This window comes from Perca fluviatilis, chromosome 9 (assembly GCF_010015445.1).
Source record: "Perca fluviatilis chromosome 9, GENO_Pfluv_1.0, whole genome shotgun sequence".
In the NCBI taxonomy this organism is placed as follows: domain Eukaryota; kingdom Metazoa; phylum Chordata; class Actinopteri; order Perciformes; family Percidae; genus Perca; species Perca fluviatilis.
The window spans coordinates 14468325-14479369 of NC_053120.1; the positions used below are offsets into that span (position 1 = coordinate 14468325).

At 38.6% G+C, this 11045-nt stretch overlaps 1 protein-coding gene across 2 annotated transcripts; it reads left to right on the plus strand.

The window, feature by feature from the left end:
* The first annotated feature begins 719 nt into the window (after positions 1-719).
* Positions 720-10743, plus strand: mfsd12b (major facilitator superfamily domain containing 12b). 2 transcript variants are annotated; one of them, XM_039810580.1, is made up of 9 exons: positions 720-1664; positions 3469-3679; positions 4639-4771; positions 4850-5035; positions 5847-5939; positions 6063-6155; positions 6267-6440; positions 9420-9514; positions 10224-10743. In XM_039810580.1, the coding sequence occupies exons 1-9, from the start codon at positions 1394-1396 to the stop codon at positions 10357-10359; spliced, it is 1392 nt and encodes a 463-aa protein (XP_039666514.1). In that variant the 5' UTR covers positions 720-1393; the 3' UTR covers positions 10360-10743. The 2 variants fall into 2 exon arrangements, with proteins under 2 accessions (XP_039666514.1, XP_039666515.1); XM_039810581.1 differs by having other exon boundaries at positions 10229-10743.
* The last annotated feature ends 302 nt before the right edge of the window (positions 10744-11045 follow it).

Here is an 11045-nt window from a genome sequence, read left to right on the forward strand (position 1 = left end):
TTGTGCTTGCATAAAGTTGGGGGGACTCACAAGGCAGATTTTTATTGATTTTGTTTAAGGTGGAAAATCGAAGCAGCAGGAGCCAACATATCTTAACTAGCATGGGTCAAATTCCAAAGACACTGCATCCTGCATTTCCCACAATGCAACTGAATGGTGTGGGTTTTTTTTTTATTTTTTTTTTTTTTTTATATTTACTGCCTTCTAAACCCCACATGCCCTGTTTGTAATGCAGGCTTTCTGTTAAATGTGTTATATGTCAAGCCCAGAAAGAGAGACTATGGCATTATCAGGGTCATGTTTCTCAGACTTCAGAACGCTCCCCAAACAGCTGAATATCTGATCTTCATGTATAGTGGAGTGCCCCTTTTTAAAAACAATAATTGAGCCTCATTGTTATGATTCTTTGATATGAAGTTTAACTTTTGATTTTGAGATTGCACAACGATGACTGACCAGTAATGTCACCACTGTGTGATGAGAATCATGACCATGACCCTGACACGTGTGTCTTACAGAAGGGCAATATCGCAAATGTATAAATCCGTACTGATGCATTGAAAACAAATGGGCTACTTCACATAAGAGGCCAGTTGAGGTGCTAAAATTCGGAATTAATGTACGTTTAGTGTCAGTTTTTTCATGGTTGACACAAACCCAACTGTGATGGATGGATGGAGATATATATATATATATATATATATATATATATATATATATATATTTATTTTTTTTTTTTTTACTTGTAGGCAAACCTAATTCATTTTAACTTATGAAGGAGAGGTGAATATTTGTATAAGCATGATTTAGAGGACAAGTGGGTTCCTTGTATCACTCGCCATGTGAAGAACAAAGAGGAACCAACTGTATTTGATAAGGGTATTATAACTCACGAGTTTTTAAAGCCGCTCTTAATCACGGCTTGGTTATTCATCTAATATAGACTACACCGGAGGCGTGTACATTGCAGAGCTTCATAATAACTTTAAAGACCAAACCAATCTCCAGATGCTCCGAGGATGACACGGTGCACCAGCGCGCTTTTTAAAATTTTTAAATCTTTTTTTTTTTACGCGTGAAGTTGTCGGTGTGAGTTAAGTGCTGTTGATACTTTAGCTCCATAAAGCTTTTGTTGGAGCATTAATTTATTCCACTGAAAGCTAAACCGGTTCAGCTGACCAGCGTGGGGACACAGCTTGGCATAATCCATTACCCTAAGTTTATTATGTGCTTTATAATTAAGGATATTTTTTTTGAGATCCTCAGACCAAGGTTGAACTGTGTTTTTGCTCGTCTGTTAGTGTAACAAATTGCATTATGTATTTGTAAATATGACCTCGACAGAGCTCTAATTGTGAATAAAGGAAGTTTTATCACAGGACTCAAATCAGTCATGGAGCAGTTTGTGCCTGCTGAACGCTATTTATCAGTCTGCAGGCGGTTGTGTTACGCAGCAGGACATTTTCTAAACGACCTGTGCGCCTCTATGTGGTTCACCTATCTGCTGGTCTACCTCCACTCCGTGCTCGGCTTCCAGAGCACCTATGCAGGTGTGCTGCTGCTGATTGGTCAGATAGCGGACGGAGTCTGCACGCCTCTGGTTGGATATGAATCTGACAGAATAGCGTGCATTTACGGCAAGAGAAAATCCTGGCACCTATTGGGTAAGTATGAGAAACGAATTTGACCTAAGTATAAGTACAAGTAGACTATTTCCAGCTAAATGCACTTAGGCCTGTATTCTGAAAAGAGATAGGCCTATAAACAGCGATGAAAGAAGTATTCCGATCTTTTACTAAAGCAAAATAGGCCTAATCTGCTAAAAATTAGCGCTTAAAGTACCAAAAGTAAGTACTGATGCTGAAATGGCCTATAACAGCCTATATCATAATTTATTAGTTGATTTATATTTTGTAACAAACTAAATCTTCAAAGTAATTAAAGCTATCAACGAAATGTAGTCTATTAAAAAGTGGAATGCTTTTTAAATAGTGAGGTGGAAGAAGTACAAAGTAACATACAATGAAAACTCTTAAGTAAAGTACAAGTACAGCCAAATTGTACTAAGGTACCATACTTGAGTAAATGTGCATTCCACCGCTTCTAATTCAGAATGGCCCCTTATGAGTATTATTGGATTATTATCATTATTGGTGCAACATGAATGTGTAAGCATTTAATAGCCTTAAAGCTGGTTGAAATGGAGCTAATTTTTATATTGCCTACTTTTAGTTTAACCTTTTAACAATTCAAATATTAGTTGATAATATAAGTACCAATCTAAAATGTATTACAGTTAATTGTCCTTACATTTAGTTGAGTAGAGCATAACATTGAAATACTTAAGAGAAGTAGCCTAGCCTATAAAACAAAATTGTAGCCTACTTAAGTAAAAGTGCTTAGTTACTTTCAACCAGTGGTGGAAGAAGTATTCAGATCCTTTACTTAAGTAAAAGTACTAATTCCACACAAGAGGTTCAGTTTGGTTCGGCTTGTTCCTGTTTTGAATGACATCATTTCTGTCAATTTAGGGCTGGTCTGATTGATTGATAAAAGTCCTGCATTGAAAATGTTACTTAAAGGTGCTGTAGGTAGGATTGGGAAGATCCAGGACTTAGCCAAACATTTTTAACATCAACATCTTCTCAGTCCCTCTCTCCTTTCTGCTAAAGCCCAAAACGTTCTCCTAAGCCCCTCCCTCCACAAGGGAGAATGAATGTGAGTGCATGAGCAGTGATTGGCACACAGTTAGACACACCCCTGGCCTTGATTGGTGCATCTGAACAGGGAGCGGTGGATTTTTGCAAATCTCACTACAGGCTGTAGGTGGTGCCAGAGGAGCCAGCTTTATTTTTTTAATTACCTGCTTCATGTAGTGCTTCTGGAACATAGGGTCAGTTTCAGCAAATATGACAGAAAGTTAGTTTTACCTACTGCACCTTTAAGTAAAAGTAAGCCTATATATATGTATTGTCAGGAAATACAGGCCTACTTAAAGTATTAAAAGTAAAAGTACTCAATGCAAAATCCTGACATTTTAGAAACTGGAAACAATCAATCAACTTTGTGTTTAATCGTCTAATCATTTCAGCAGCACTTGTATTTTATAATTGTATGTGTTAATGTGCAAAAATCTTAATTTGTAATGTCATTAGTAGGCTAACTAAAGCTGTCAGATTAATATAGTGGAGTAAAAAGTACAATATTTCTCTCTGAAATGTAGTGGAGTAGAAGTAGAAAAAAAAACTCCAATAAAGTACAAGTACCTCAAATTTGTACTTAAGTACAGTACTTGAGTAAAGGTACTTCTTTAAATTCCACCACTGCTTTCGACCACTGATCTTATATACAGAAATGTCCCACAGCCAAAGAAATGTTTTAGTAACTCAATAATAATAATAATAATAATAATAATTATTATTATTATTATTATAGGCCTATTTATTTTGTTCCCTCTTTACTTTCTAGGAACTATTTGTGTTGTTGTATCTTTCCCCTTCATTTTCAACCCCTGCCTGGCCTGTAACGACAACACTCCTCAGTGGGCCCGGATTCTTTACTTCTCCCCCTTTATCATCGTCTTCCAGCTCGGCTGGGCAGCCACTCAGATCTCACACCTGTCCCTGATCCCAGAGCTGGTGTCCAGCGAGAGCGCCAAGGTGGAGCTCACTGCGTACAGGTCAGATGACGTCATCACGGTCTCATCTTAGATACTCGCGTTTTAAAATGTACAAAACCGTCATTTTGTATTTTTAAGGAAAGGTAAGCTCATTCGTGTTGACATGTCAACACATTTGCTCTGATTGAAATTCAGCTTGAAAGGACAAGTTTAAGTTCGACATTTTTTCGAAATGCAGTTGACTTCACTTGTCAGGCAACCAGCGTGGAGAAGGGACTGACATCCCGTTAGCTAACATCTCGTTGAGCTAGCAGATTAGCTCCAGTGCTAGCTCAGCTAGCAGATTAGATTTTTGAAGTGTGCACATATCATACAAACATGTGGTTTGTTTGTTAAACTTTGTAAAAGCATGAGTGATTAGTCTTTGATTATAAATGGAAACTCTAAATGACAGGAGGAACAACGTAAGCCAGTCTTACCATCCCATGAAATAGCGAATTGTATTTGTTACTAACTTTGGCAAAAACGCCAGTCTGCCCATTCATTTAAATGGGGGTAGTGGGTTTAGCAAAATGTATCCTTTGTCAAAGTCATTACAGCTTTTAGACTGAGATGTTGTACTTTGTTGGAAATCGCGTCAGTTCTTCCATTGTTCCGTGTCTCCTATTGCCTTCGTGCAACCCTCCTCTCATTCCTATCTTTAAAAAAAGTTGTCATAACTTCCTCTAATGCTCTGTCCAAACTAAAAGAGTAGAGCTGAGGAACGTGTCTTTGCTACGATAGTTGCAACATTGGATTCATGTCACAGGCCATTATTATGCCAGTGGAAGTGAAACAATAAGGCAGAAATAGCAGCCACATTCTCAAAAGAGAAGTAACAGTCATTTCATCATGTTGTCCACAGCAGCTCAAATATTGAAACAAGAACAAAATGTCTGTTTCTTTTTGTTATCATTCCTTTAAAGCTGTAACAACCAAGTTAACGTTTGCTTGTGTCAATTATCTTCTTCCTTGTGTAGGTATGCCTTCACTGTGGTGGCCAATATCACAGTATACACTGTGGCCTGGCTGCTCTTTCACTTCCAGTCTAAGCAAAATGTGGACCCTGACATCACAGATAACTTGGGCCAGGTGGACATCCCTCTGTTCAGGGTAAGAGAGACGCCAGAGAGATAATACACTTGTGCAAAATTACTATTTTCTATCTTATCTCTCTTTCTCTGTCCGTAGACGCTGGCCCTCATTATGTTGGGTATTGGAGCTTTATTCTCCCTGATATTCCATGTCGGCACCAAAGAGAAGGGGTCAGCCTCGAGGAGCGAGGATCAGCTGCTCATACCTTTCCCTTCCCAGGAAGTTTTGCCTCGTCCTATATTTCAGTGGAAGCATTGGCTGAAGGAGCCCTCCTTCTACCAGGTAAATATGTGCTGGGTAACTTTCTGCTGATTCAGAACATTTCTCAACCCTTTTCTCACAGGGAATGGCAACCACTCTGAATATAGTTTGTTGTTGAAGTTAAATTATATGTACTTACTACATCGTAGCTTACCATTTTGCAATCCAACCTGTCATGTGTCAAAAATTAGAATGTATTTTTCCTGTCATACTTGGCAACCATTTGCAACCGTTTGCTTCCATTTATTTCTGTATCATGTGAAAATCTATTATCACAGGTTATAATAATATAAAATAATATAATATAACATTAGCAAAACTAATTCAAACTTGATATGACTGGGATTAGGGCTGGGAGTTGAACCTCCATACATACTGACTGAAATGTGTTCATATCATAAACTTCAGCATTGAATGCTTGGTCAAATTCTTAGTCTTGTTAACTTTACATTGTTTTTTTAGATTTCCTTATTTAAATCACAGTTTCGGTCATTGTAGACTGTATCTGTAATTACTGTAAGTAATCAACTTTGTTTTAAGTAAAACAGTGATGCATTTGAGAATTATTGCTTATAGAGAAAAAAGGGTTTAAAGAACAACACGTTTATATTCCTCAATATATGACATAGATATTTTATTTTTATTTTGGTATCGGTACTGAAAACCTAATTAAAACAATATCCAGCCCTAACTATGATTGCATTACACAACTTCAGCAAGTGTCAAGAGTACGCTAATTGATATTCATATTGCATAGAAATGGCTGAATTTGTTTGCAAAAACACTGGATTGGTCCTTTGAATCTTGTTTCCTTTGGTTGGTTTTGTACCAGGTGGCTTTCCTGTACATGTGCACCAGACTAATAGTCAACTTATCTCAGACCTACATCTCAGTTTATCTCACAGACTCACTGATGTTACCAAAGGTAAGGCCACACAGTTTGTATTAATGCAGTGACATGTGTAACTCATTATGTAACTCATTATGCCTCGGTTTGTCAAACATCTGTGTTGCAATTTAAATACTTTTTTCCCTCCTCTCTCCTGAGAACTTCATTGCCATCATACCTCTGGTGATGTATGTCAGTGGTTTTGTTTGCTCTCTGGCCATGAAACCAGTCAGCAAGCTCATAGGAATCAGTGTGAGTTTCTCCCTAACAAGAAGCATATATTTCATATCTGTTGCATGATTAATAAATTTGTGATTAGAAAGAAAAGTTCTATTGAAATGAAATGTATTTATTCGTTGTCAGATTACCTATTTGGTCGGCCTGTTGTTGGTGCTGGGCTTCGCCACCTGGTTGTTTGTGGACAAGAGCATGGGAGCTGAGAGGATCTATGGAGCAGCCGTGCTGCTGGGAGCCGGTTCAGCTACAATCCTGGTCATGTCTCTGTCCATGACGGCCAAACTCATCGGGGAGCAGACGGTAGGTGGAGGGGAACTAACCTACAACAGTTTATAGCTTGTAGGAGAGATGTTGCATGAAAGAGTGAAAGAGGATAAGGCTGGCCATGTGCTATATTTTTCTTGTTATCAACAAATCTCATTAAAAAGCTAATTAGAATAATGAATTGGTCCTATCCTATTCACACTGTTGCATTGAGTGACATGTTCCTTCATTACGATGAACACAGACACTGCAGTTTATTAGGAGTCGATCCCACATACACACTAAAGCACCAAATGTGTATTTTATCCGCAGCTGAAAATAGTCCACAACATGCAAAATTGACTTCTGCTTGAGAAACGGGCCTTTTTGTGACCCCGTTGTTAAAGATTTACATTTTCAGTAGGAACGAATGGGCTTGTGACTGCCACGGACAAGGATGGGAAGACGAAAAAGTACTGATCGACAGACTTGGTTGGTGTTGGTCTTTTAATGGGATTTGTTGAAAATAATATTGAATCATTTTAATTAAATATAGAATAATGCCAGCTCTATCTTTTAAATTGGTAAAATTTGGGCAACAGTTGAGTGCCATGGCTGGGTAGACAGTTACAACACAGTAGTTTAGTAGTTTGCCAAAAATCGTTTGTGGTTGAAGCAGAGATGCTCACAAGTCTCTGATCTAGAGGTCAAGTCTCAAGTCTCTGAGCTAGAGTCCAAGTCAAGTCTCAAGTCTCTGAGCTAGAGTCCAAGTCAAGTCTCTGAGCAAGTCTCTGAGCTAGAGTCCAAGTCAAGTCTCTGAGCTAGAGTCCAAGTCAAGTCTCAAGTCTCTTGTGGTTATAATAAGTGTTGCATCACGTACAGCGACCCATCCAGGCTGCTTAGAACACTGCATAGCTATATATAAGGAATTCAAAGCATGGAATGTGTTATTATGACTCCTTTATCTATCAGAATACAGTATCAGCTTTGATTTTGGTATATAATCAGTGTAAACAGACTATTGCAACATGACAAAAACACCAAGAATGTATGTAATATCTGTATTTTGCCTTGTAGCTTGAACATACAGTACAGACCAAAAATTGAGGTTCTGAAGAAAAAGGACTCCCTTGTCTGTCGATGAATTATAATGAAAGGTCTCTGTGGGGCCATAAGACCAAATATAGAAAATGTTATAACTCACAACACTAAAATTGACATACTCGTATTTAGTGCAAAACTGCAAAACATCACAGTGTAGCTAAATGCAAAACACTATTGCAACCAAATGAAATTTTTAACACACTACAGTGCACTTCCTTATGATAGAGAATCCTCAATTATTTTTTATTTACTTAGTGGCAGATCCATGTAATGTGCACTGCCTATGCAACTAATCATACCTTATAAACTACTGTAAGTCAACACATCCCAGACTCTCAAACCAGTGTAACGTTATAACTAAATGAAACTGTAATTATTGTTATATGATCAACAATAATCCTGTAACCTGTTTGCAGACAACATTAATAATTAACGTGATGGCAGACAGTGGCATGTAAATGACTAACGTAACGTTAATCGACCACCACAAGTTTGGCAATTAAACAAACGCTCATTTATATTTGATAAGGAAGACAGTCGGAGTTAACCTCCCGTAACGTTAGGTCGTAGCTAAAGCAAGAAGCAAGCTAACGGTAGATGGTCAATGCTGAGCTAAACATGTTCACTCACCTATCAGGGTGCGTTTTCAGATGCCTGATAAAATTAGATGTGGTTGAGCCAGAATCTTTTATCGCGATACCACATATTTTGCATTGAGCGCTTCTTTTGTTTGGGCCGTCTTGTTTAAAGTTTTTGAACCCGGCTTATGATGAATGGCACAGCAGCGGCCGGTGCATTCAATATGTTTGTTTGTTGTCCTCTCATGTGTCCTCGCAGGTTATAGGTAACTGAGGGAGGGGTATAGCGAGCTCATCAGACGTTTCCTAAAAATAAACATTGTTCACGAGTCCCGCAGCTCGAGTCTCAAGTCTTTCGAGGACGAGTCTCAAGTCGAGTCTGAAGTCACTGTGTGTGCGACTTAAGTCGCACTCGAGTCCGAGTCTCAAACTCGAGTCCCCATCTCTGGGTTGAAATAGCCATATTATGCTCATTTTCAGGTTCATAATTGTAATTTGAGATTGTATCAGAATAGGTTTACATGGTTTAATTTTCAAAAAACACCATATTTTTTGTTGTATTGCACATTGCTGCAGCTCCTCTTTTCACTCTGTCAGGTCTCTGTTTTAGCTACAGAGTGAGACCTCTCAACTTCTGTAACATCTCTGTTGTCAGTCGCACATGCTCAGTAGCTAGGTAAGGATTACATGAGCTAGCTAGCTGTTTCTCCAACTTCGGCCTGTACAAAGCAGGATTAGCCAGGATAGTTCTTCTAAACGAAGGCGCACTTCCAACTTTGCGTGGAATACCTGCAGAACAGGGACATGTAAGTAGTTCTATACAATTTATTTTGTAGATTAGGGTGAATTTGTTTGTGTTGTAGCAGTGTTTTGCCATTGAGAACGAGCTAGCATGCTAACGGTTAGCCCCCTAGGCCCCTGCACCCACCGTGCAGATTTTGAACAGCTTACCCGGAGACTGACACATTCAGAAACCTGTATCTCACTCAAAACCGAATGGATGTTTTTTTTTTCCAAGTTTGTATGCATGTGGAAGCACCAGAGACACAAAATAACACCCCAAATCCCAGAAAGTGTTTTTTTTTTTTTCATAATATGGGCACTTTAAAGTTCAAGACAAAGCTGTCATTAAATGGGAGGGTTATTACAGCACATTACATTTACTGCTGTCACATCTCACTGTCTGAAAAGAAATGAATGAAAATACCAGATAAATGCTCACAGAGTCTATTGTGTATCTTATTCACAAAGAAGAATGCTGTGAAGAACTGTGTGGGTTTTTTAGATGGATTTTATTCCTTTGTGCTTTGCTGCAGCGACTATACTTATCTTTGGTCTCTGTCTTTTTTGGCAGCAAAGTGGAGCCTTTGTTTATGGATCGATGAGCCTCACAGACAAGTTTGCTAATGGTTTGGGGGTCATCCTCATCCAGAGCATACGACCATGCAGGTGAGTCTCTCAATGTGGCTGACACCCTGCTGTCTGAAGCAGTCCTTTCACTGACACTCCGTTTGGGGAAAGCTGTCAGAAAAGACATAGGCATTCCCCACAGACAGATCAACCACAAAACTTTTTTCCCTGGAAGGATGAGGTGAATACTGGGTAACATGTTCCCTACATTACAATGAACATGGCCACTGTAGTTTATTTTCAATTCCACGTACACCGCCCAGCAGCCTGAAACACTCACTAGAGCACCAAATTTGTATTAATCCACTGTTGAAAATAGTCCCCAACAAATGCGCTATTTACTCCTGCTTGCTAAAATATACAGTGCCCAGCTGTTATAGATAATTACTTAGACTTAAATTATTTAACAATATATATGTGACTTGTTTTTGAATATTTACATCTTCAATAGGAACTAATGGACTTCAATGGAAGTGTGGTATTAAGAGTTATGATTTGTGATTTTTTTATTTATTTTTCATGGAATTTGCTGCCAGTAAGATAAAAAATAACACCAGCCTTATCCTTCAACTTATGACTGTGTATGTTTTTCCCCCAAAATGAATTCTTACTTCAAGATGTGAAAGGATTCATGTGTGCTTTATTGCACACAGTTGACCTTTCACTTCTCAACAAACCACAACGTTGCTGCTTTTTTCCACAGTTTAACAAAAGCTACTCTTATTTTCTTTTCTTTTCTCTTTAACAGCACAGATGTCTGCTGCCCAGACTGTGTTTGGTTTTATCGTGATGTCATGGCGATGGTAACCGGGGGCGTGGGTGTGGCTGCAGCACTTTGCCTGTTCACTCTTCTAATCTGTCCAATCAGGATAGGGAGAGGTTAGGGTTCAAAGTCTGCACTACACATACCATGCTACCACCTAGTGTATGAATCTGTAACTACTCTGCTTTATATAGGGCAGGGCCCTTCAACGTTTTTAGACCAAGGACCCCTTAGCTGAAAAAGAGACGGAGCACGGACCTCCTAATACATATATTGTGTAAAATAGAGTTGGATATTAAACTGGGCCAGATGTCCAATAGGCTATCTGGAGTAGAACAAATATTGGATTTGGAGCTGTGCCCAGTGTCCCTTATCCTGGGTCTCCCAAGCAGATATGTAAAATCATAAGAGATTGCTTCGTATTCTTACTTGTGAAGCATGGAAGAATATTCTATTGCAGCGTAATGAAAAAGTACCAAATTAAAAACTGGTGGAGTTTTTGATTTGTGATCAATTCTATAACATTTGGGAAGCCTACCTGAACTAAAGCCTGATGTCTCTGCCATCATGCAGCAGGGATTTTCTTGACTGTCTTTATTGCATATTATTTATCGTTTTTTGTTTGGTTTTCCTCCTGTGGATTTCATAATGTATCCATTTTCTATTTGTTGTAAAAGTGAAAACTAATAAATGTATTGCAAATGCGATCCAATCTCTGCCTCAGCTTTCTACTGTGAATAAAGCCAAATGTTTTCATTGACCTGGCAGCAATTGTGGCGCTGATCCAAGGATTGAACTTGGTGAACC

Excerpts from the sequence above, each read along its gene's own strand:
- mfsd12b (XM_039810580.1), top strand. The coding sequence starts at position 1,394 with ATGGAGCAGTTTGTGCCTGCTGAACGCTATTTATCAGTCTGCAGGCGG. Across the intron at positions 4,772-4,849 it reads TGGACATCCCTCTGTTCAGG|ACGCTGGCCCTCATTATGTT; the intron begins GTAAGAGAGACG and ends CTCTGTCCGTAG. Across the intron at positions 9,515-10,223 it reads CAGAGCATACGACCATGCAG|CACAGATGTCTGCTGCCCAG; the intron begins GTGAGTCTCTCA and ends TCTCTTTAACAG.